The sequence below is a fragment of the Microchirus variegatus genome (assembly GCF_963457635.1).
Source record: "Microchirus variegatus genome assembly, chromosome: 1".
Taxonomy (NCBI): Eukaryota; Metazoa; Chordata; class Actinopteri; order Pleuronectiformes; family Soleidae; genus Microchirus; species Microchirus variegatus.
Genome location: NC_139802.1, coordinates 23,721,382 through 23,748,647, shown reverse-complemented (window position 1 = coordinate 23,748,647; position 27,266 = coordinate 23,721,382). Strand labels below are relative to the sequence as shown.

Sequence of the window (27,266 nt, the reverse complement as noted above, 5' to 3'; positions counted from 1 at the left end):
AACATTTTTAACAAAATTGGTGGTTATGACTTTAATACACAACTGACATGAGCTTCATCAGATATCAATCATCAATAGATTGAAGAAAGCAATAAACAACAGAAGCAACATTCATATTTAGTTTTAAACGACTAATCGTCTGAATTAGGCAGAATTTATTTTTTACGAAATAAACAATGAACGTCAGTTTGGTGAAAGTTATAAATTGCGAAATTAAAAATACTAAAATGAAAGATTACTGCTGCGTTCTCTACATCGGAAGTCAGGTCTCAGGTTAGCCTCTGTTAGCAATGCTAGTCAATAACAACGCGCTGTGGTATTTTAACATGTGAATACTATTATGAAACAAAAGTGTAATCAAAGGCACATTTATACTCCCATTTTCGTCTCTCTTACGTCCAAACATCGTTTACCTTTGGTCTGGACGTTACACAATACTTCCTCTAGAGGGCGGTGCCGAGTTACAGGCATCAACAAACACGACAGCCTTTGATGACAAACAGAAAAGCAAGCATGAAATACGTAGAGTTGAGTCAAGCTACTGGATCATGGAAAAGCATGAGCAGCTGTGGCCTAGTGGTTAGGGCTTCGAGCTCGAGACCAGAAGGTAGCCGGTTCAATCCCAGACCGCAGCTGAAGTGCTGTTGAGCAAGGCCTAACCCCCTCACTGCGCCACTCACTGGCATGGCAGCTCACTGCGCTGGGTTAGCATGTTCTCCACCTCACTGTGTGCTGTGTGTTCACTAACTCACTAACTCCCCTTGCGGGACTTAAAGGGTTCTTAATCTAATCGAATTCGATATCGGGACTTTCCCGAGCTCAGAAATCCCGACTACAACGGGAATGCACTGTACGTATGAAACACACACTTTTTACTCACAAAAAAAATTCGGGCTGACGACTTCAACAGATTTGAGTCTCTTTAAAACATGAGGTAGTGAATTACGGGGACAAAAAGACGTGCAATTCATCAAGTCCCTCTGTTCGAACGTTCAACACACACACACTCTCTCTCTCTCTCTCAAACACACACACACACACACACACACACACTCACACTGTACATACAACAACTCATGGTGTCGTCTTCCTGCTTTGTGCATTTTGTTGCTTCTTTTACTCCATAACTGCGTCTCCATTACGCTTGTGATGCCTGGAAAGGTGGAAAAATAAAATGAATACATCTTTCTACAAAGTCTTTTAACTATTATGCATGTAAAATAATTCAGATTTGTTATGTGCATCCTAACAAAAACCTGTGAATGTGGTGTAAATTTGGTGTGAATCCAATGTGAATGGCATTTAACCCTGTAAGACCCACGGTTGTAAATTTACAACATTAACTTTAGCCATCCCAAAAAACAATCTGTTATATTTTATCTGGTTTTTTACCACATGTACATAGTCATTGGGTCTTATTGTTCAGTCTAACAATGTTAGTGGATGTTACATTTGATTATAAGTTCCACTTTATGGCCATGAACGCACACAACTTTTCAAGATTTCCTCCGAACAAAATCTCTTAGTTTCATTGGACTGGATTCATCAGATTAAAGTAAGTAAAATAAAATAAAATGTCTTTTATATTTTTTTTGGATGTTATTATAATGTGTAGATCATGTACATATTTAGTTATTGTGGAATAGATGCATCAAATTTCATTTAGAGCTTGTTACATATTTGTTGTAATTTTACAACACTGGGTCTTGGTGGTAGCAAAAATAGCAGGCTTGTTACAGTGGACACAGACAGGTTGTATTCACTCCACAACACCACTGTCTGAAACAGAGGATTTTCTTTATACATGAACAGTATACATTACATACATTATACCCTTGTGTTGTGTTCTGGTCAAATTTGACTGTTTTTAAAGTTTTATGTCTAAAAAAATACATAGTTAATTTGATCAGACTGAGCTAAAATCCCATGTCTTTGTCCACAAAGGATATCAACAGACAATTCAGTTCTGGGAAAGGTGTAAATGTTCCTGAATGTGGGGTGTGGATGTAAGTGGGGGTTTGCATGTTTTTCTTTTAGTATGATAAGTAGAGACCATAGGCTCAGACAATTACATTTACATTTAGGGCATTTAGCAGATGCTTTAGTCCAAAGTGACTTACAATCAGCAGACAGTATTGTCTGCCTTGAAAGCATTTCTACCCAGAGGACTTGGTCCACCACCCTATCTATTCCTTCAGATTATGTACTACTATGTAAAAAGCATATTTATACATGTTAATTCATTGCTTTTTTTTCCAGAATGCCACCAGCAAGGAGAGAGCCATGATACAGTGTGCAGGATGTGATTGATATCATCCAAACGGGAGAGAGTGAAGTTGAGATGAACTCAATGACACTGATGAGAGTGATGAAGACTCAGATGAAGATGTCTGTCAACAAGTGAACAAAGAAAACCAACCACCCATGGACTGTCCAGCTGATAATTATGTGGACATCGAGCCAAAAACACACAAACGCACCATGCACTGTGACAGGTGTCGCTGGCCGAAGAAATATTTCATCAGTCCCAACACAGATTTTTCTGGTCTGGATATGATCTTAAGGCAAAGAGAGTCCAGCAACACAGACAGTGACATCATGAAGCTCTGAATGCTCAGAAGAGACCATCCAAGAGATGTACACACCTGCCATTGGACGTACACAAGGACATGAAGACAGGGAGAGGATGCTGCAATAAAGGATTCACCAACACACAATGCAGCAAGTGCCTTTGCTTTTCAGAGGACAAGAACTGTTTTTAAGACTTTCACTAACAATGAAAGTTTGTCATGAAAAGAAAAAAGGAATGAAGAAGTTGCTAGAAAAAGCTAGAGTTTTATCCTGTTTATTTATTTATGCATTTATTTTTAATAAATGATTTCATAAAAATATGACTAATGTGTGATTATTTTTAAATGTTATATACATTTATGGAGCTAAGTAAGCAATCAAACTTGCAAATAAACCCTTAGTTGTTGTGAATTGTTGTTCAGACAAAGTGAGTAAAAACACAGAAATTCTGCTACCACCAAAGCCCAACGTTGTAAAATTACAACGTTTCTCTAAAAACATACATAAACATTTTTTTTCCAAAAACTCTTTGATTTCTGCATCTAAGGCCTCCAACAACAACATCTGAATGGTCAAATAATTTTTTTTTTAGGTTTTTCTTAATTTGGGTCTTACAGGGTTAAAGGGTTAAAATCTTCAACAAAAACATTATTAGTATTTGATATCAATAATTAGGTCAGATGTACAGTATATGAAAGTATAAGATATTATATTAATGTATAATTTTTTTATAGTTTGCTTTTAAAAGGCACATTTTTGTACTTAGTGATACGAGTGTGACTAATATCAGACCTGGCACTAAGGGTTTAAATCTGGTGTGATTGTGGTGTAAATCCAGTGTGAATCTGGTGAGAATGCAGTGTGAATCTGATGTGAATGCAGTGTATATCCGGTGTGATTGTGGTGTTGATCAGGTGTGAATGCATTGTGAATCTGGTATCTGGTGTGATTGTGGCATTAATCCGGTGTGAATACAGGTTTGAATTTGGTGTGAATCCAGTGTGAATCCGATGTGAATGCAGTGTACATCCGGCGTGATTGTGGTGGTAATCTGGTGTGAATCCAGTGTGATTGTGGCGTTAATCCGGTGGGAATGCAGTGTGAATCCAGGTGTGAATTTGGTGTGAATCCGACGTGAATGCAGTGTAAATCCGATGTGATTGTGGTGTTAATCCGGTGTGAATGTAGTTTGAATCAGGTGTGAATCTAGTGTGATTGTGGTTTAAATCTGGTGTGAATGCAGTTTGAATCCGGGTGTGAATCTGATGTGAATGCGGTGTGCATCCAGTGTGAATGCATCTGGGTGTGAATGCGGTGTGAATGTGTTGTGGATAATATTTAATATGACCTCACTGACCTTCACGGAGCACGTTAATCCCTTGTAGCCTTTCCGACAGTGGCAGTACTCTGGCAGGACACACCTGCCTCCGTTCAGACAACGCTGTTTACAGATCGCTGAGGAAAAGATTTAAATACATTTTAAACACAGTGAATGCTTACTTAAATATATAAATAAGTATTTATTTTCTTCTAAATGGTGGATAAGCGTACGTGTTTGACAGTGCAGGCCTTCCCAGCCGATGGGACAGTGGCACGTGTTTGGTCCGACACACTCGCCGCCATTTTTACACTTTTGCAGACAAATGGCTACATTTAAATATGAAATAGTAAAATTATAATCGCGATTTTAGTCCATAAAAATACAACAAAACAAAGTCTAAAGAGGCGTGAAATTAGGTTAAATTTAAAAACTCACGTATGTTACAGCGGCTTCCTCTCCATCCTGACGCACAGGAACATGTGTTGGGTCCCACACATTTACCTTTGTTCATGCACATAGGCTCACACACACCTGGGACAATCGTTTAAACATTTAGACTTGAACAGACTTGAAATAAAGCTGCATTTATCCACAGTTAAATCCACTGAACTTACTCCTCTGACACCTTTTCCCCGTGTAGCCTTCAGGACAGGAGCACACGTTGTTCCTCATACACTGACCTCCGTTCTTACAGGGAGGGCTGCACACAGCTGCAACACAACAACAACAGCACTTACTGACAACAATAATATGTACACGTGCATATGTCAGGACACGCTGAACCAGTGAAAAACACACGTAACAAACTGTATCACTTTAATTCTGTAATTCATATCACACTCACCAATTTGACACTGGGATCCATAGAAGCCGCTGGGACAGACACAGATGTTTGGTCTGATGCATGTTCCTCCGTTCAGACACACGGGGTGACAGAGAGCTGTACACCACACAAACAACTTTATTATGTTTTCTACAGGAAATACTTGATGATGTTGGATCCATAAAATATCAGAATAATGCTTTTGTTCTTAAAATATTCAGTGTAATTGTGATGTGAACACTGGTATTGCAGTGTGAATCAGATGTGAATGCAATGTGAATCTGGTGGGAATGTGTTGTGAATCTGATCTGAATGCGGTGTGAATCTGATGTGAATGCGGTGTGAATCTGATGTGAATGCGGTGTGAATCTGATATAAATCCATTATTGCAGTGTGAATGTGGTGTGAATCTGATCTGAATGCGGTGTGAATGTGGAGTGAATCCAAGGTGATTGCAATCTGAATCTGGTGTCAATGCTGTGTGAATCTGATGTGAATGCAGTGTGAATGTGGTGTGAATGCAGTGTTGTTGTACCTGAGTTACACGTGGGTCCGTTCCAGCCTGGTTTACATCTGCAGACATCAGGTGACACACACTCGCCTCCGTTTTCACAGTGTCTGTTACACACCACTGACACACACACACAGACACACTCACAGATTAGTGTTTAGTGTCACATTTTTGTGACTTTAACGGCTGTTTCGATTCAGTTATGATTAAAAAAAAAAAAAAACGTCTCACTGATTTCACATCTTGGTCCCACGTAGCCGTACGGACAGGTGCAGAGGTTTCTGAGCAGACAGGTGCCGCCATGTTGGCAGGAAGGTTCACAGATGGCTGCAGAGGCGGAAATACAGAGACACTAACATCACACTGTTAGTGTGTGTGTGTGTGTGTGTGTGTGTGTGTGTGTGTGTGTGTGTGTGTGTGTGTGTGTGTGTGTGTGTGTGTTATATTACCTTCCTCACAGGTGGGTCCACTGTAGCCTGCAGGACACTCACACACATTAGGTCTCACACACTTTCCCTGGTTCTTACAGTCTGGACGACAAACAGCTGAGAGCAGAGGAACACAAACAGCTGTGAGGAGCAGCTGGATTTCCAGGTACGATTTAATACTAAAACGTTTTCATGGAACAGCGATGAAAGGACATTATTATTATTTATAATACGTATTTATATGATGGCACTTTTCATGGAAGAAGGAACTGTAGCACAAAATGCTTTTACACAAGGAAATCCACTGCTCACACCAAACCCCATAGAGAAAATCGGCGATTTAACATCACAGCACACAGGAGTGTTTGATCCACTTCTGCCTCCATCAGTGACTTCAAATGTGTTATTTTGTTACTTCCGTGTTTGAAATCCTTTGTTCAGATTGACCTCAGTGACACAAAGTGACCACACAAGGCAGCAGTAGACCAGCAGCTCCTATGTTCCTGTGAGCTAAAATCACTGATTTTCTCTATTAGTGTGGGAGTTCCTTTGTGCCCTAAACTGTGTCGCAAAGTTTTTTCCTCTAAATCTCTCGTCTTGGCGGCAAAGAGAACGACTTAACAGGAAAAGAATATACATGTAAATGCAGATAATGCTAATAATGCTAATACATGCATGCAGTCAGCTTTAAATGGGTTTGAATGGGTCACATACTCTTGTGTCCTCACCTATGTGACAGTTGTATCCAGTGTAAGCTTCTCTGCAGGTGCAGGTGTTTGGCAGAGAACACTCCATGTTCCTGCCGCACGGATACCTGCACACGGCTGGGAAAAAGATTCAAGACTTTAATCTCATACAAATCATCCAATTTTTGTTTGTGAAATCAATCACTTTGGGGGGGAAATCTACCTTTACACGTGACTCCGTCTCCGGTGTAACCGTACGGACAGCGTCCACACCTGAACGAGCCGGTGGCCGTGGGCTCACAGGGAACGCCGGGGAAGCAGGGAGAGTCCGCACAGGTCATGTGGTGTGATCTGACGGCCGTGGCGAGGTCAGGGGTCAGCTCCGCCCCACTGGGCTGACCTCTGACGATGGCGGAGGCAAACAGTCGAGTTAGGGTTTGATTCAGTGGCGTCGCCATGGTTTTTCTGTCTCTCCTGAAGGTGGAGACGGTGGCTTCTGGTCTCGCCCTCCTGTCCGAGCTTTGTCTGGGTGACGAGGAAGATGATGAGGATGAGGTTGAGGATGATGAAGAGGAGGAGGAGGAGGATGACAACGAGGGGAAGGAGGGAGTCATTTCCTGGCTGGAATTTGATTTGGAAATGTGAGAATGACCGTCTCCTCTGCTGGCGACTGATCCCTGACCTGTAAAACACTGGAAGTTAGAGGATATGACTTAAAAAATAACACAAGTGCAGCCCAGGTTTGTTAGCATTAGCATGAAGCTAACATTGTGCAAATTTACAAAACGAAAAAGAATCCCATTAAGAAACATTTGCTTCAGTTGTTACAGTTAAAAATACTAGTTTACGTGTCGTGGTGTCAAACCAAATTCACACCACATTTACATTGGATTTATACCAGATACACACACTGCAATAACACTGTATTCACACCACAATTGCACTACATTCACAGCAAATTCACACCAAAGTCACATTGGATTCCAATTGCAATCACACCGGATTCACACCAAATTCACATCGGATTCACACCACAATCACACCCGATTAACACTGCAAGAACACTGGATTCACATCACAATTACACTGCATTAACACCACATTTACATCAGATTCACACCTCAATCTCACTGCATTCACATGAATTAACACCATAGTCTCATTGGATTCACACCAAATTCACACTGCAACCACATCACATTCACACCGTATCACACTAGATTCATACAAATTCACACCGAATGCGACATGACTTTCTTGCACAGTTAGAATATGCATAAAAATCACTGCAAAGACCCAGGTCTATGTGGATTTTGCACCAGTAACAAACATTGTTCTCTTTTGAACTTGACTGGAGGGAAATTTTAAACAGAAGTGTGTCACTCTCACCTGTTGCTATGCATGTCCGCCCATTTCCATGGAAACCCACAGGACAGGGTCCACAGACGAAGCCCACAGAGACATGGACACTCTCAAAACATTGGACGCCGGAGTGACACGGTCTCCTGCTGCACGGGTACGCAGCCGAGGGTTTGGGCCTCAGTGACACCGGTGATAATCTCACTGGTGTCGTCGCGACTTTAAGCAAAGAATCAGACACAGAAGGACGAGTGTGGACAGACATTTAAGTTGTGTTTGGTAAAAACTACAAAAGCAGAATACGAAATATATCTACATGCTGTGAGGTCAAACTTAATTCACACCAGATTCACACCAAATTCAAATTGGATTCACACCAGACTCACACCAAATTCACATCACAATAACACTGGATTCACACTGCAATAACACCGGATTCATACTGGTTTCACACTAGATTCACGCTAAATAACACTTGATTCACACTGCAATAATACTGGATTCAAAATGCATTCACACCAGATTCACACTACAATAACACTGGATTCACACTGCCATAACACTGGATTCACACTGCATTCACACTACAACTACACTGGATTCACACTAGATTCACACTACAATAACACTGGATTCACATCACAATTACACTTGATTCACACCAGATTCACATCACAATAACACTGGATTCACATCACAATTACACTTGATTCACACTGCATTCACACCAGATTCACACTACAATAACACTGAAATCACAATGCAATAACACTGGATTCACAAGACAATTACACTTTATTCACACCACATTCACACTAGATTTTATTTTTTTTGTCGTTTATTGCACTGTGGACGATAGCATTTTTAAATGTACAATTTTATCCGTTAATGTTGTTTTTTTAAGGTATAATTTTAAAGTCAGGGACTTACGGGTGCAGCTCCTTCCATCGCCGCTGTATCCATGAGGACAGAGTCCACAGACGAAGGAGCCCAGTGTGTTGTTACAGCCGACTCCAGGAAAACACGGCTGAGAGACGCATTCATCGAAGTCCTCTCTACACGTATGACCTGAAAACACCAGAAACACCTGATATACTGCAGAAATATGATGATTTATTCAAGACAAAATGTCCTCATTGTGTCAATTATAGGTTCAAGAAGTTACAGTTACAGAAAGTTTGTTAGAAATTCCCCTGTATATTCTTCCATAGCCATCAGGGGGCGACACCACAGGTTTGTATGCAAGGCTATGGTGGAAAAATTCTACTTCTAGTGCTTCTACTTCTCATGTGAATTATAACTTTTGTGGTTTTCTGACTTCACAACAGAAACGTGATTAACTTGGAGGTGAATGGAACGTACCATTTGTACCCAAGCAACAGAAGTAGGTCAATCTGAGACTCTTTTCTTGTTGTTTTTTAATCATTTTAGTGTGCCTTGGTTGGTATTTGATGATAATAACAAAAACCAATGTCCACAGTTAGCGAGTTTTGCCAGTAAAGGTGAAAAATGTAAGTTAAATTTAACCATTACCAACATTTAAGAACTGGTTTTACACTCTTTACACGATGTTTATGCTGTAATAATTAGCTTGGTCTCTACCAGTCATTCCAGGCGGGCAGACGCAGGAGAAGGAGTCTGGGCCGTCGATACAGCGTCCGAGTCTGCAGGGGTTTGGTTTGCAGTCGTCGACGTTGACCTCACAGCGTGACCCCGTGAATCCACTGAGACAAACACACAGGAACTCTCCGCTGCCCGTGGGGAAGTGAACATTTGTCGCACAGTTAGCTCCGTTCAGACAATCACAGGAGCGCACGGACACCTGCGATAAAGAGACACAAAAAACCCTTACATACTGCAGCTTTAAATACACAGGTTTTAATTGAAAAACGGGTTAAAACCGTGTCAGTACCTGCATCGACGCTCTGGTCTCGGCACCACAGTCGTCTGTCACGGTGAAGTAGAACGTGTGCGTGTGCGACATCTCCGCCGTGGCCGTCCACGTTAGCAGACCGGCCAGAGACAGAGCCGAGCCTTCAGGACCCGAGACCAGGCTGAATTTGACCGCCAAGCCCTCAGAGTCCAGAGCCTCCAGCTGGAAGAAGAAGTTCTCGCCGTGGAAGGAGTGCAGAGGGAACGGCAGAGGCTGCAGCAGCGGGGGAGAGTTCTCTGACGGCGGGAAAAAAACATCCACCTTTAAACTCACAGGTAAACTTGTATTTAATGCACATTTGTGGGTGTTAATACGCGAAATAAGAGCAGTTGTGTGAGTAAAGACATAATCAGCAGTGAAGGTCGTCGTGGTGCTGGGAACTATCTTAAAACATGGCTGAAAAACTGATTTTAGCAATTTAATATAAGCTCAACTTATGAAACCAAATGTTCCATTAAGTCTACAATATCTTAAGTATATGTTTGAAGCGTTTTCTCCCTAATTAACTGATTTTTTCCACTGGAAACTGAAGTTTGTATACCACTCACTCTCCCACACCAAACCCCATAGAACATCAGTGATTTTAACATCACAGCACACAGGAGTTCACAGGAGTTGTAAATCCACTGCTGCCTCCATCACTAAGTACAAATGTCTTATTTTGTCAATTCGGCTTTTAAAAATCTTCATTCAGATTAACCTCAGTGACACAAAGTGACCACAGGAGGCAGCAGTAAACAAGCAGCTCCTGTGTCTCCATGAGCTTAAAATGCTGATTTTCTCTACGAGGTTTGGTGTGGGAGAGTGAGTGGTTTACAAACTTCAGTTTCCTGTTGTTAAAGTCTGTCTAACAGTGAGATAAAAACGTGAACATGTTCTTTAGTCATCGTAGACTTTAGCAGCCAGGTTTTCAGACCCATTCTGAAACGAGGGCTCGTTAAAACGAATAAAAAGTCATTAAAAGTCAGTTTTCGTCTTGGAATTCTGCAACTTTGGCCTCAAAAATTTTACTGATATAATTTTAACTCTCAAATATCATCAATTATGTCAAAAATCAAGATTTAATCAGGCTCTACCTGTCAAAACATTAATGATTAAATGATTAGAGTGACAGAATTTCAAAATAAAAGTGTCTTGTGTTGATCTGGGATAATATACAATAAAACAAACTGTATTTATGATGCAAAATGAATCTATTCATTGAAATAAATATTAATGTTAAATATTAAGTTACCAAGGTGAATTTGCCATAACTGCAGCCCAGCACAGTTTGACCTACTTTAAGTAGAAGATGATTACAGTTGGTCAGAAAAGAGTGAGGTAAAATAAAACTGTGACTAAAGCAACTTTTAATCTTCACAGAGCTGAGAAATGATAAGAAAAAACCAGGCCCCAAGTGATGAAACGATCACAAATCGATTTGATCGCAGCTCAAAAGGTTCACGGTTGAGTTTGAAACTTTTCTCCGAGTTAAAACACGTTAGCGTACTCACGCTCTGCGATGGACCACGTATGTTTGGACGAGTCAGATCGACACGTGAGGCAGCGGCTGCTCGGACTGGACTCTCCGTCGCCGTAACACACGCCGTCAATGTTACAGGTTTTCTCCTGGGAAACGTTACACAACAATAACGTAAAACATGTGACGTAAAAGCGGTCGACCGCACACGTTTACGTAAAACAAACACGGGAGAACAGGGCGGGTTTAGTGTGTTGAAACATTAAACACAAGCGTTTCATCATCAGTTCAAACGTTCAGACTCCTGCAGAACACACAGTCACTTTTAACCAATGACAAACAAAGGACCCACAAACTGTCATGACACCAAACACACAAGAGGAAGTGTGACGGGAGAGCGTCAGCATGTCAAGAATAAGGTAAAAGAATTACAACTTCATTTTATATGAAAGACAAACAGAGAACGAACAGCAGGTGAAAAAGAAGAAATCACTGAACAATGGAAACAAGTGTAGGAGTCGTCTGACTCCAGGAGATGGCAGTAATGTGACGTCATGGATGCAAGGAGAAAAAGAAGACGACAACAATGAAGACAACAACAATGATGGAGAAGAAGGCGACGACAATGAAGATGACAACAACAATGACGGAGAAGAAGGCGACGACAAAGACGAAAACGACAATGAAGACGACAAAGAAAAAGATGAAGAAGACGAAAACGACAAATAAGAAGACGACGACGACAAAGAAAAAAATGAAAAAGACGACAGAAGAAGTAGGGCTGCAACGATTAGTCGATTACGTCAAATACAAAAATTTGTTGATGATAAAATTGAAGCGTTGATGCGTTGTGTTGTTGTACAAACACGACCAAACACACACTCAAGCTATCCAGAACTAGCTACAGGAAGTGCTGGGGGCAGTATTGGTCACTGTTTGCAAGGAAGCAGAGAAAAACACACAAATTATGATGGAAACAGACGAAGAGTTTCGAAAACTCCGACCCAAAGGTTTGGAACATTTCACTGAAAATAAACCAGCGAAACACATTTAATGCAATCTCTGAGAAGCACAACTCTCATTCCATAATCGCACTCGGGTGATTCACGACACCCCGAAGCCGATGTATCATCACGTACCGAAGAAGTGAGTTCACAAATAAGGTTGATAATCTCGTAAATATTTTTAAATCACATGCTCAATTATTAATTAACCATCAGCCTATGATGCAAGTATATAACACGTCTGTGTTGTACGTCTATCAGTCGGAAAATCATGGAAGAAGCTAGCTTAGCGAACGTTAGTTCACTTGCGTTAATGTGCACTTTACAGCAGTAATCTGTGAATTACAGGTGAATCTATTTGACCTGTCCATACTAGCGTTTATAATGAATTGTAATTAAACCTCTTTCACTGATATGGAGTTGACTGCATTCCTTTTTTGTATAAATTCTTATTAAATATAATTTCCTTTTTTTTTTTTTTTTCATTAGGTGGGCTGCACACATTTTTCAGAACATGTTTATTGTAATGATAGACCCTCAATCAATTTGTGGCTTCTTAGGTCAGTTCGGGTCTGAATCCTTTTTTTAATTGTTTTCTGTAATGTGAGCTATATACCATAACCATTAAGACTTAAACAAAAAAAGTTTGTAATATTTTGTTATGTGCAGTGAAAGGTAGACTATTAAAGTTCAACTTTTTGAATTATAAATGCACTGAATCTTTTCCAAATAGTAATCCTAACAAAGACTCATTGTTCTTGTGGGCACCAGGAAAATGGTCCTCACAATGTCTAGTTTTAATTCTACTATAGTTGATAGACATTTGGTTCTTACTCACTCACATTTGCTCTCTTGCATTCTTTCTTCGTTTCTTTTTTTTTTTGCCTGGAACAAACATGGTGGAGTATCTTCATGAGGCCAGATCCAGACCCTACACCTATGTCCTGACACTGGGGAATGACAATCACCATCCATCAGGCTATTACTATTGTTGCCGGAGAGGCTTTGGAGCATGATTCAGGCCATTGATGTCTGCTTTAAGGCAATTTCATCTTCAACATTGAATATCCAAAGCAGTGTAAGCATGTGTGGGAATTCCTACAGAGCGCAGTCTATAAAATGCCAGGAGGGGAGTCCAACAGGTGAAGTTCCTTCAGACAAGAGTACTTGCGTGCAAGTAGAGCTAACTACCTTTTCTAATTTAAAAGCTGTTCTTGAGGCCAACAGGTGTTGATTGTTGACTTATTTTATTGTTTGTGTTCCAGTGACCTGAAATATGCTGAATTTGATTTTATATTGTAGATAATTTTCAATAATAAATGTTTTCCAAGATTCCAGTATTGTTTAAGTGTTTATTGCATAATATATGCTTTGCGTGACCAAACTCTGACCAGCTTAACCACTGTGACCAGTTTAACCAGCAATGGTGACCAGCTAGACCACTGTGACCAGCTTAACCAGCTAAAGTGTCCAAAACCCCTCTAAACCAGCCTGGTTTAGAGGGGTTTTGCCTGACCAGGTCAATCACAGCCTGATTGACCTGGTCAGGCTGGCAGACCAGCCTGACCAGGTCAATCTAAGCTGGTTTTTTTCTGGTGATTTAGAGCAGAGTATTTTGATATTTAAGATGTAAGAAACCTGTGATTATTTATTTATCACAGGTATTTAACTGTGTGTGTTATTAAAGCACATGCGTGACTCCACTGTATGTAGGTTAAACACAAGTCCAAAATAGGTGCTAATGAAGACAATTGTGATTAGTCGACTAATCGAAAAAATTATCGATAGATTAGTCGACGACAAAAATAATGGTTAGTTGCAGCCCTAAGAAGACGACAACGAAGAGAAAGACGACAACGACGACGAAGAAGTAGACAAAGATGAAGATGACGACAATGACGAACCAGTGGTTTTCAAAGATGAAGTCGGGACCCACAAATGGGACATGGGAGATTTCTTTTGGTGATTCATGTGCATATGTTTGAAATAACTTGCATGAAATAAAGCTGTAATTCATTAACCAAACATCTCTTTGGTATTTATTTAGCAATTCAAAATGATAGTGAAATGTCTGTAAATGAGTTGCTACATTGGGTATTTGGGTCGCACTAGTTTGGGTTAGACTAGACAGACAAGGGAGGTGTGAGAGAGATGGGGGGAAAGAGAGAGAGAGAGGGAAGGAGGAAGGGAGAGAGGGAGAGAGACACTAGATAGAAATTAGTAGCATAACACACTAAGGCAATAATGATAACATTACAACATTAATAACACTGATATGCATTTGTATAAGTACAGTACCATTAGAATTTGTTAACAACCACATGTAGAAAAGGTGATCTTGTTTATAACGACTGTATCAGTTTATATTGGTTCTATCTTGTCTGTGTGTGTATCTGTATGTCTGTGTATTCGCGCATCCATGTATATGTATGTGCGGAGGTTGTCACTTGGTGTGGTCGGGAATCCGTGGTGAAAACCCTGTCGCCGCCCCCCAGCCCCCCGGGAGAAGACCGGCAGTAACCCAGGCACATGGAGTGTCCACCGGCCCCCCGGGCCAGGAGAGACCCACAGCCGCCCGACCCAGGGCCAGCTGCAAGTCCACCCCGCACGAGACCATGTGTTAGAGGCCGAAAGATCCGTCACGGCGGACCCCGCGCCCTCCCGGCACAGGTCCCCCGGGGCTCCCCCCGACAGACCGACAGCCGACCCAACCACCCCCTGCAGCCGCCAGCGCCCCGGAGCTCCACAACCGCCCCCCAGCCCAAACTGCTGACCCCAGCCCAGCCGGGAGTCGGGCGGGACACAGGTACCTGGGAGGTCCCCCCACACCCATCTCCCCCTCCCCCACCAGGATGTGGTGTGGTGTGCATGTATGTGTGCTGTGGGATGTGTGTATGGGGGATGTTGGTATCTAGTATGCATTAAAAATTTTGGGGGAGGATGAGGCGACAACACCCCGCTTCTTGCTGACAGCGGGGTTGTCGATATGCCGCACCCCACCCCCAAGCTTCTGGGTCATCTAAAGAACTCTAATCTCATATTTTGAGTCTTTGCGTCTTACCCTGAGCATACAGACGACCTCGGTGTTGACACTGCAGATGTGACAGGCTCCGTCGTACAGAGTCAGAATCTTTGCGTTGCTGTAGCTGTAGCCGTCGTTGGACACCTGCCAATCAGAGAGAAAACTGTTTCAACAGTTTTGTTGAAAACTGTGTCCAAACAAGCGTCCACATCTCTCTACTGACATATTACAACTCTTAAAAACAAGATAGTTCTATATTTATGGAAGGAATTCAGGAGCTAACTTTGATCTGCCAGCGAGCCAGTGGTCTGTTTGTTGCTGCTACCAGGTCCAGGCCTGCAGGAGTCCAGCTGTCCTCCAGGGGGAGCTGGCACTCCAGAGCGGTGGCATCCAGGAAGGTGGCCAGAACAAATATGGGCTCGTCCAAAACCCACTCACCATCCATAAACTAGATAAGAGACACAGACGTGAACTTTAAAACGCTCAGATGTTTTATGATCTTGGTGGAAAAATCCAGCAGGAGCTTGTTGGTGAACTGTAGAGGAAGAGATTTATAACTCCCATGTGTCATGAAGTGGAAGGAAAGACACAGAAACCAGGAAAACAAAGTACCTTTTCTTTGACAAACTCACACTTGAGCTCGTAGGAGTCCCTGAAGCCCTGACCGAAGACCTGGACAGTGGAACAGTCTCCCTGATGGACGTCACACAGACCCTGCTTCTCCAGCTCTGTGATCTCTGGGATCTGGTCTTCAACAACAACCAACACACAAACATAAAGACAAGTCAAGGCCGTTAGACCTGAGAGCCTGGAACCATGAGACCATGAAACCAGCAACACAAGGAACTGGAACTCTAAACCTGCTCTGTGAGTCTACAACTGCTTTTATCATTCATATTTTTGTCCTGTAATAACATTTTTGACAGAAACATCCACCAGTAACTGTGATACATTGGATCTCTACAGCAAGATTCCCCCAAATTTTCAGTCCCCGTCCCCCAGAACAACAAGAACAAAGACTTGGTGTTTGAAAAATTGGAAAAACTGGAGGTGTTTCAAAAGGCACCAGGGACCAAAACCCTCATTTAGACAAAAGTTAAATAGCTGTTGTTAGCCTTTAATGTAAAGTAGGTTCTCAAAAAAACTGAGTTAGATCAGTTCAAAACAGCCGCTGAATGTCAGAAAATCCAGATATTTGGCTGAGTTCTGGAAATGTCCAGCGCAACTTGTGGGGACATATCTTGTCTCGCCTCCTAATTTAAGAACCACCGCGATACAGGACTAGATGTGTGTGTGTGTGTGTGTCAGTATGTTACCAGACAGCACGCTGCAGTCGTAGGACCCAAATCCCGGGAAGCAAACACATCCCCAATCCGAGCACTGTCCATTGCCGTTGCACAGGCCGGGACACTTGAGTGTGGACAGGATGTCCTGCTGTCCTCCGTCACTCCTCCTCCTCTCCTCCACCAGCCTCCTCTCACACTCGTTCTCCAGCAGGGGCATCGTCGCGTTCAGCCACGACGGCTCGTCCTTCAGCTGAAGGTCGCTCACGCACATGTTCACCACGTGGCGAAGCAGCGTCTCTTCCAGTAGACGCTCACATCCTACTGCGACATTGGACTGAGACACGGCGTCCTGACACTGATCGCGGGCCTGCGACTCAGTGAGACCGGAGGGCGTCGGCCATGTTGGGGAGGAGTCTAGTTGAGCTGATGGTTCGTGGTCCTCTGGGAAGAAGTAGGAAAATCCCTCCAGGTCTGACTGACTGAGGCTTTGGTGTGGAGAGTTAGAAACATAGCGGTGATCCTGACGTCTGCTCCTGCGCCACTGGAGCTCTTCTGAAGTAACGGACTCTGACGTGGAAGATCTCACCTGGAAGCCATTGTCAGTACCACGATACTGGGGCTTTAGCTGGGACAAACCTGGAGGCAGCGACTGTCTCTCGCTGCCTTTGAGGAGCTCCACTGACCTGATGTACTCGGCTGTCACGTCCAGAGTAGGGATGACGCCGAGATGAACCACGTTGCCGTAACGAGAGCAAGCAGAGTCAGGGGAGGTGACGGGCTGAGAATGAGCTCTGGGAGACGTGGGGCGGGGTTCGGTCTGACAGGCGCAGTGCTTGCGGGGATTGGGTGCGCTGGGGTGGGAGGGCATCGCGTCAAACAGGCTGGTTCCTGGAGAGAGTCTGATACAGATGAAAGGGTTTGTCTGCTAGGAGTCTGCTAATGTGGAGACATTTTACAAACTGTCAGGATAAAGCTGAGATTAAGTCCAAGCTCTTAAGAGCACAAGTGGAAACTGAAGCTTCTGTTACTCTGTGAACAGGTCACTCCCCCACACCAAAGTTCATCAACGTTAACGTACATTAACGCATGGTGCGTTTCCAAGACGACTGACCCGAAAAAGACACGTGTGATGTTATGTTTACGTGCCGTGTGTGCCTCTATTTTCAACGTGTTGCGTTACTTCAGAGACTTATTTTAACAATCTGGAGTCACGTAAACATGACACCACATGCGTATTTTTCCGGTCAGTCGTCATGCGTTAATGTGCGTTAACGTTGACGCTACTAACGCCGTTAACGGGCAGCACTATTAAGAACACTTTATTTTGAAGGCGTGATAAGACTTTGACACTTTGAGAACACAAAATAACCTCTGACCTCCACGCGGAGATAAAATCGGTCACATGCTCCAGTGTAGCACCCCCTGCTGAGTGGAAGTCATTGCCTGAGTGTCCGTCAAAAGTCCCGCACAGACCCTGAGTGAAGCCCCGGTCTGAGCCCGGAGCTCTCAGCGTCAGACTCATTCCCCAGTCAGAGACGTCGGCGCGGACAAACGCTCCCGATGAGAAGGAAATCTACAGAAAAGATCATCGGCATGAGTTCTTCACGTAGAGATATTTTACAGTTTTAACTCTTTTCACTCACAGTTACTTTGCGTCCCTGGTAGGACTCGGCAATGCGGACGCCGCTCCTGCTCAGGTCGCGGTGCTTCACGGACAGATGAGGCCTGGTTTCGCCCATTTCCCCGTTGCACATGTCGAAAGCGATGACGTCGCCGCCGTCCCTCGCCACGAAGCCGCACGCGCACGAGGCGGCGTGCGCCAAACCCCCACACTCCCACTGACGTATGTGGACCTCCAGCGGCCAGAGGGCACTCTTATACAGGACAAAGGTGCCGATCTGGTTGCTGTCGTAGTAACTGCGTTTGAAAACAGAGCAAAACTGAGACTTCAGATCATTATGTATTTTTACTTTGTGCACGTTTATCACAACAAACTGGTCATTAAACCTTAAATGCAGCTATAATATCTCATTAAAACAAAGTTAGATCTTTGTTCTTAACAGTTAATTATAGTAAGTAAACCTTTGTAGGCAAGAAAAACGAGAACAATTCCCCCGAAATGAAGCTGATTTTACTGCAGTGTATAAATTACACGTGTCGTTGAATAAATGGAAGTGTGTGATGCTGATGATGATGTACCTGCCATCAAATGTGATGATGTGAGGATCAGTAAAGGAGTAGCAGTACGCTGAAGGAACGTCCTTCACTGTGATCTGAAAACGGAAGATCCTTTAAAATGATGCACGATCACAGCACAACCAACAAAAACAAAGACACAGCAGCTATTCACACACTCTTAAAAATAAAAGTGCTAAGTAGAACCATATCAGGTTCTTCGGCTTGTCCTCATGAGAACCCTCTTTGGAGGGTTCCACCAAGAACCCTTTTAAAACCCTTTATTTAGGAAAGGGGTTTTAAAGGGTTCTCTGGATCAAAATGGTTCTTACTGGAACCATTAGTGTTACCAAGAACCCTTGAAAAGCCCTTTCTTCTGGAAAGAGTTTTTCAGTAGCAAATGGTTCCAGGTAGAACCTCAGCCCTTGTAGAAGGACCCTTTTGGAACCCATATGTATATGTAAATGTAAATGTAAATGTAAATAAATATATAAATATATATATATACATATATAAATATATATATATACATATATAAATATATATATATACATATATATATATATATATATATATATATATATATATATATATATATATATATATATATATGTATATGTATAATACTTTGATATATTCACGATTTTACCTGGACAGGTTCTGGCGAGTATCCGTTCCAGAGGAAATTCTGTGTGACAAAAGGTTTGACGGAGATCTTAGTCGTTCTGTTCCCGTCTCTGACAAAGTCCGTGTTGGGGCTGAAGTGGATCTGAGCTCGGCTACAGACCCCGTCCCTGCACGGGCCCTGGGACAGGTCCACCACACAGGAGGACAGAGACAAATCTGCACCCAGAAAAGCCTCGTCTGCAACACAGCATGGACGTCAGTGTCAGAAAAATCTATGACGAGACAGCTGTTCTTAGACAATTCTCCTGGAAGCAGGACACATATTTGTTGTCTTACAGCAAGGTAGAATATGGAACATATTATTACGATATTGAAAATTCTGTGTAAAAAACGCCTGAATCATCACTTTAACTCTTCACCTGGACTGCTTGTGCTCAGCTGCAGAGACAGAGCACAATGTTGTGAGGACTCTTCCAGACACGGGACAGGAAGTGTGCTCTCAACCACCAACTCATACAGTCGCCCATCCTCTGATACAACGCTCAACTCAGGTTTTAACTGTACAGTAGAGTTATATAAGAGGGAAAGTTAGGGCACAATCACTGCAAAAACATGCAAATAAATATGCACTTAAAGTGAAATACTTTTAATAAAGACGAATGTGAGATTACTGGGATTTACCCTAATCCCGGCAAAATACTCCGGACTTTCCACTGACGCTCCGCGGACGTCAGGAGACTCCAAGAAGAAGCTGAAACTGGAGCAGTAAATCTAAAACAAAGACAAAAAGTACATGTAGTATTTGTACATTTATGTATTGCCTTTCAAAACAAAACTATATTTTTATAGTTGAAGATGACACACGTGATCAGAGCTCATTAATATGTGTACATTAGCTCCAGACAGAATATCTTGAAACTCAATTGTTGTATGATTTCTGTACTTAATATACTTTTTATCTATTTATATCTAACTTATAAATATCAGTAATATATCTCATCAGTAAGTATCTCAGATACTAAACTGTATAAAACTGTACGTATTTTACATACATTAACATAGATAGATATTTTAAAAAATATAGCAATAATATCATTTTCCAGACTAAGGGCAGTAAATGATTATTAATAAATTGCTAAAGTAAAGTAAACATATGTGTTCTTAAGCACAAACTAATCTAAAGTTAAGCTAGCCCTGAGTGTTAGTCCCTTTCCAGTGTCAGCTAGCTTAGTCACAATGACAACAAACAAAGAAACTTGACCAAAAATGGAAAGTTAACCTAAAATTATAAAAACAAAAAGGTAGTCTTCAGATTTAATTTGCAATACGAGTGTCATTATTTGTCCAAAAGTAGGCTAAAGGTAGCCGTAACCTCAGCTATGTTAGCACCGGGTGTCAGCTTCAATCTTAGCTATTTACTCTCATCTTCAGTTAAAGAAGCGACGATGCCATCAGTTGCTGGTTAAATTAGACTTTAATTAATCTCACTTTTTAAATATTTCCAGTTCAGTTATATTTGCTAGCTTAATTTAGTTTCAAACAAATCTAAACTAACTAAATAAATTTCCATCAGTTTATACGTCTTGCATTGCATAAAATAAAATACTTAAACAGTATGAACTTGTATAATCGACAGAGGCCTAGAGATTATTATTATTTTTATTATCATCCATTTTAATTGATAACAATTATCCATTATTTCATATTAACTAACTACACTGATTACCAACTATTATTCACCATATTAAACAGTTTATATCCACTCATAATTAACCCTTATTAACCACATTTAACTGCTAGCTTGTATTGAACTACATAAAATTTGAAGTTGTCTTTTGTAGGACAAAACTTTCATTTGTTTTTGATGTTTTTGGAGGGCTCATTATAACTATGTGAAAACTCAGCATCATCATCATCATCATCAGACCTTGTCCCCCAGGCGGAGGTTGAAGCCGTCCAGCTCGATGACGGCCGTCGTCTGGATGGTGATCTCCTGCTTAAGCTCCTCCCTCCTGCCCTCAGGTGAGAGGCGGGACCAGGCCACCACGTGACCCAGGGAGCTGTTGGAAGTGCTGTCAAAGCTGCACTTCAGGTATACGGTGTTTCCCGTCACCTCAGGGACGATCACAGGGACGGACGGAGGAGGAGGTGGTTTAGCTGAAAGGAAACAGGAATATATGGAGACGTTTTATTCACATATCACATATTACATAGAATATTATGGGCCCAATATGCGAAGAGCTGTATGAGATAGGGCCCATCAGTGTTATAAAAGTAAACACTGCCATGTTGGCAGGAAAAAGCCTCTACACATACAGTCAGGTCCGTAAATATTGGGACATCGACACAATTCTCTTCTTTTTCACAAATACACTGGAGTTGAAAATGAAACCAGACATTCTTTAACTGCACTCTTTCAGATTAAATTTGAGGGCATTTACATCCAAATCAAGTGAACAGTGTAGGAATTACAACACTTTCTATATGTGCCTCCCACTTTTTAGGGGACCAAAATTAATGGGACAAACTAAACAATCATAAATCAAACTTTCATTGTTTAATACTTAGTTGCAAATCCTTTGCAGTCAGCTACAGCCTGAAGTCTGAAGGCATAGACATCACCAGACGCTGGGTTTCATCCTCTTCAGATTCTACTTCATTTCACTTCAAATCCATTGTAGTGGTGTATAGAGCCAAAAAAGAAGAACATGGTGTTGATGTCCCAATATTTATGGACCTGACTGTATAAACACTGCCAGAGTCGGTTTCAAGTCATCAAGAAAGAGTTCATTGCACACTTTAAATCCACGGAGATCGAGCGACGCCGCAGAACCTGACAGACTGAATATATCTCACCCTTATACTGCCCCCTGGTGGTTTTCACAAGAACGGAAACAGTTGAGTTCTGTGGCAGTGACTCAACTCTGCCATCTTTTGAGATCTTGGGTAATCCAGTTTGCTCGTCCTGGACTGTTTTAGTAGTTTCTAACATCTTCACTTTTATGAGAACAACCAGCAAAGAGACGAGTTTCCAGATGTATTTCCCAGTAAATATGTTGCCTGGTTTATAATCTACGTCAAAGGATGTTGTTGCACGATGGACATTTCGTTCTGTACAAGTGATGAATTGTCTCCAAAATGGACCAACCAGCGAGTATAGGCATTATAACTTACTGGTGTTTAGTGTTTCTAAATAATTCCTAAGTTGTGAGCGTCAGAGCGAGCAAATGTGGAATTTCCTCATTTAAAAGAAGCTTAAAGTTGAGGTGATCTGTCATCTACCTTTAATTAAAGCTCCCCTCCGCTCTCTCGCCATCTCTGCCAGCTTCCTCAAAAAAACCCTGCCTCGGCGTAACTCAGGTCCAGGGCCGTCGTCATGGAGACGAGGCCCAGCGGACGCCGCGACACATGCTCGCCTCATTAAGAGGAGCGGCGAGGGGGCCCCCGCCTGACCGGTGCATTCCTGACCGCACGGCAACTCCCTGACCTCGCGACTGTCCTGCTGTTTGACCTAACGAAAAGGAAGACGAGCGTCGGCCATAAACGCCACGGCATGGAGCCTCACTTTGACATGTTCCAGCGACGTTCACCTCGTCGGGGCCACAGGTCGGCGGCGTCGTGGGTGAGGTGTCAGACGTCTCTGTGACGGACAGACATCGACATTTACAATGTGCAGAATTATACAACACGTACACAGTAATGCGGTGGTCCCAGGACCTGTTTATTTTATTTTCCTTTTCCTCCCCAAAGAATCGCAGTTTTGAGGCAATAAATTAAAAATGGTGAAACATGGTTGGACAAAGCCGAAACTAAGTTGCACAACAGGAAGTCGGCCATTTTGAATTTGGCGTCCATTTTGCCGATTTAGACGTTTCGTAAATGAACAGACAAAAAAACAACGCATCAATTTGTATGACGCACATCAAAGTTATATTCAAAATGGGCATGGCCACTGATTTTTTTTTTTCAAATTTTGACCAGTCGCCACAAAACAGGAAGTGCCCTGTAAATTCACTAGTGCTGAGCATGTTAACAGCAGTTAACGGTGTTAGCGGCATCAACGTTAACGCACATTAACGCATTGCACGTTTCCATGACGACTGACCGGGAAAAGAAGCCTGTGACGCCATGTTTACGGAGTCCAGGCACCGTTTACCAGTTAGCTCCGTTAGCTCCTTTAGCGCCGTTAGTGCACCTGCAGTCGTACTGGAACGGTCTGTTTATTAAAGCAAAAGCTCAAAACGTTCTACGTGTGACGAGAGGCTGACCCCAAACATGTCTGCATGTCTTTACACATCAGGGCACAGTGCCACCTGCTGGCTTTAATTTGGTTTTGCTTGTTTGTTTTTTTACAAAATGTTGTTCTTTCTAATGAAGTAAAGCATGAAATATAAGATGAAATATACTCAATACCCAGGCATTAATTAAGTATTCTGATAAGAATATTTACGATAAAATCTGAAATATTTCTATAAAAATACTAAAACCTCTAAAAATCCATTAAAAAGGAGTGTGTCTTATACAGTATATCCAGTTTAGCAACAGTAGGTCACGTGACAAAGAGACTGAAGCTAACTTTGATTAATAACATTCATTCCGAATATGAGAAACAACTTAAACTGCCAGCCAGTTTATTAGGTACAGATGCAGGTACTGCTGCTTCAATAGCTTTCTGAGGCATATGTAAAAGTGACTAAATCCTGACTTAGTAAACACTAAGACTGCTGCTCTTCTATCCTGTGTCCTGTGTACCTAATAAAGAAGCTCACAGCAGGACTCTGTGGACAGTCGTACCTTGAGCGCAGTATCCCATGCAGCCCTGTGTGGGCTGCAGCAGGTAGACGTAGAAGTCCCCACAGTTGCGGACGGTGACCGGGATGCGGAACAGGCAGCAGTCTTTGCTGCTGCTGCTGAAAAGCTGCCACGCGGCGCAGGCCGATAGCTGCCTGATGTCCAGAGGGCCGGGCAGGGACTCACCATCGCGCAGGGACAACCACACCGGGGCCTGGGTCCCACAGTGGTTCACCTGGACAGAAGAGAGATACCGGTCCTAAGGCTAAACCCAAAGACTGGTTTTCATGTGTTCACACCTGTTTTCACACTGTGTCTGCCACTATACTTGACAAAGTCAATCAAATGTTCACAGCAATCAACTTTCTCTTCCTTCTCGTCACAGGCAGAGCAGCGATGTGATGGTAGAACAGACAGAGAGAGAGAGAGAGAGAGGCTGACACTTCACCTCACAGCAGGACGTGATTCACACCATCAAACAGACACACAAACACACACACAGGTTGCCATGTCACAGATTTGACATGAAAACATTGAAACACTCATACACTACCGTTCAAAAGTTTGGGGTCACTTAGAAATGTCCTTATTTTTGAAGGAAAAACACCTTTTTTCAATGAATATAACATTAAATTAATCGGAAATACACTCTATACATTGTTAATGTGGTAAACAACTATTCTAGCTGCAAACGTCTGGTTTTTAATGGAATATGTACATAGGTGTATAGAGGCCCATTTCCAGTGTTCTAATGGTACGTTGTGTTTGCTTATCGCGTTGGAAGGCTATTGGATGATTAGAAAACCCTTTAAAACCCTTGTGCAATGATGTTAGCACAGCTGAAAACAGCAAAGTTTGAAGGGCAAAATGATTATTTTGAATAAGAATCATTATTTTTTATCTTGTCAATGTCTTGACTATATTTTCTATTCATTTTGCAACTCTTCATGAATAAAAGTCTAACTTTTAATGGAAAACACAACATTTTTACAGGTGACCCTAAACGTTTCAACCGTAGTATACATCAACACTTTACGACTCACGAAAACACACGAGTGAGTGACGCGACAGAACTAAGACTCCTCAATTTCAGGGGTCATGAGAATTTTGTGAACTCAAATTAAGGTCGTGGTCGATCGTCAAATAGCTGAGTGTTGGCAAATCGATCCTGAGCGCATCCTTGCGTTAGCTAGCTTCTCCGCATAATAAGCAACACCTGGGCTAATCAGGTGGCAACCATGCTCCCACCTCCTTTCAACAAAAAACAATAAAACCCCTAGTGGCATGGAAGAACCATTACACAAATACATGAAATATACAGAGTGTACACAGTTGTCACATGGTGACACTCCAACAGTTTTCGGTATCGCAAATCACATCACAACTGCAAGAAAAACTTTTCTGAAAAATAGAGCTGGGCATGTTAACGGCAGTAGCGTTAACACACATTAAGGCATGATGTGTTTCCATGACGACTGACCGGAAAAAGACCCATGTGATGTCATGCACCACAGTCCAGGCACCGTTTACCTGTTAGCTGCTTTAGCTCCTTTATCGCGTGTGTGTGATAATGTGTGGTTTATTCAGAGGCACTCGCTCACCTCCACACAGTGAGTGGGCATGCTCGCTGGCTTGTCAAAGATCTGGAACTGGTACCAGCCCGGAGTTAGCGAGTGGTCGCAGATGAAGTCCTGCAGGGACGACTGCTGCAGCCAGGTGGAGCTGAAGGTGGCGCTGCGGTACGGGTTCTGCAGGACGGCATGGCCGCCTGGCACACACTCGGGAGGCAGCGCTGTGACAACAGAGACAACAGAGAGACAACAGAGAGGGACGACGTCCATCACCAGGAAGGTCAAGAATCAGTGATGACATCAGGCCCAACATCTGGAGAACATTTCACACAAAGAACATGAAGCCTGTCCTGACTATGATGTTATTAATGAAAGGTTTTGATGTGGAAACTGAGACAGACACAGAGACAGAGGGACAGACAGAGACATCAGCGTCTGTCTCTGTGAACTCTGGCTCTGACCTCTGAGGTCAAGTGAAAGGTGACACTTTGAAGGACTGAGACAGAACCTGTCAGAGCAGAGACTCGTCCTCACTCATTCAGTCCTGAGAGACTCTCACTCAGACCTGGACCTTCAGTCTGATGAATGGATGAAGACAAACTCCACATGAACGTTGATGTTATTTTTAGATCCAAACCCTCAGGCTTTTTTTTTAAAACCGCGTATATAAATCTCCAGAAAGCGGAGTAAATGTGCGTAAAAATGTGCGCAGAGGGAAATCACGCGTGACGCACGCTTACCAGTTTGGCTGCGCATTGCGTGAGGAAGCAGAAGGACGAAGCAGGAGAGAAGTTTGCGCAGAGTTCTCATGATGTTCCTGTTCATGTTCCTGCTCAGATCACCAGCAACAACAACACAGAGAAGCGTTTTCTTCTCCTGAACTCCGCAAAAGCAGAGACGCGACGGCGCAGACCGGAGCACAGACGCGGAGGTGTGTGCGCTCCGTGCAGTCACGGACGGTGCCTCAGACTGCTACAGCCCCACTCCTCAGACTGCTGCCCTGCAGACCTGCTCCTGCAGCAGCTTCACACTGCGTTAGGAGGAGCGTGATGTGATGAAGACTTTCACTCACACAATCATGCATATCCCCAGCTCATGATTATAAAAACTTAACAAAGGTAATACAGTTATTTTCCATCAGTGTTAATATAAGCACATTTAAAGGTGCAGTGTGTAACTTTTAGGAGGAGGCAAAAAACGGATTGGACTTTCCGTAAGTAGGAGTCGGAATTTCCAAGTTCATAGTTCACTATTTAAAGGTGAAGTAAGTAGTTCATAGTGCCATCTAGAGGAGAGGCTGAAATTTACAACAAAGAACTGCTCCTCTGCTCACCCCCTCCCTTCCCTGAGTGCTACGGTGTCCTCAGCCGGTCAAACGTCGTCCTCGTTGTCTTTCTCCGTGTCAGCAGATGAGGTTCGTGAGGTGAGGGATAGGGCGAGCTACCGCGGCCGTAGCAGACGAAGCGGAGAGAGTGGAGGCGGGACTTCTGCTACAAGTAAAGCGACGCTTGATTTGTTCTCTCGCGTTTGTCCTTACAGGCTCCGGTAGAAACATGGCGTCTCGCTGCTAACAGTGGCAATGCAACCACGGCCTGCAACCGTGTTATTTTACATGACTTTTTGAAACACTACGAAAATGAAACAAAGAATATTATACAGCGACTAGACAATGCAGGAGCACATCATATGTATAAAAAAG

General features: G+C 42.7%; 1 protein-coding gene across 1 annotated transcript; it reads right to left on the bottom strand.

Annotated features, from left to right (window-relative positions):
* Positions 1-94: 94 nt before the first annotated feature.
* vwde (von Willebrand factor D and EGF domains) lies at positions 95-26,414 on the bottom strand. The gene is made up of 31 exons (XM_083887939.1): positions 26,308-26,414; positions 25,598-25,788; positions 24,000-24,231; positions 22,771-22,845; positions 21,133-21,362; positions 19,887-19,976; positions 19,625-19,763; positions 19,228-19,442; positions 18,603-18,676; positions 18,047-18,320; positions 17,780-17,976; positions 16,434-17,302; positions 15,730-15,866; positions 15,401-15,565; positions 15,157-15,261; positions 11,126-11,240; positions 9,612-9,868; positions 9,302-9,521; positions 8,630-8,767; positions 7,730-7,942; positions 6,564-7,022; positions 6,383-6,478; positions 5,676-5,771; positions 5,458-5,553; positions 5,251-5,346; positions 4,737-4,832; positions 4,507-4,602; positions 4,328-4,423; positions 4,123-4,218; positions 3,929-4,026; positions 95-1,153 (listed from the first exon to the last, which is right to left on the bottom strand). The coding sequence occupies exons 1-31, from the start codon at positions 26,390-26,392 to the stop codon at positions 1,139-1,141; spliced, it is 5,361 nt and encodes a 1,786-aa protein (XP_083744065.1). The 5' UTR covers positions 26,393-26,414; the 3' UTR covers positions 95-1,138.
* Positions 26,415-27,266: the final 852 nt, after the last annotated feature.

Excerpts from the sequence above, each read along its gene's own strand:
- vwde (XM_083887939.1), bottom strand. The coding sequence starts at position 26,392 with ATGAACAGGAACATCATGAGAACTCTGCGCAAACTTCTCTCCTGCTTC. Across the intron at positions 4,219-4,327 it reads AGGAAGCCGCTGTAACATAC|CCATTTGTCTGCAAAAGTGT; the intron begins GTGAGTTTTTAA and ends ATTTAAATGTAG. Across the intron at positions 4,027-4,122 it reads AGGCCTGCACTGTCAAACAC|CGATCTGTAAACAGCGTTGT; the intron begins GTACGCTTATCC and ends TCTTTTCCTCAG.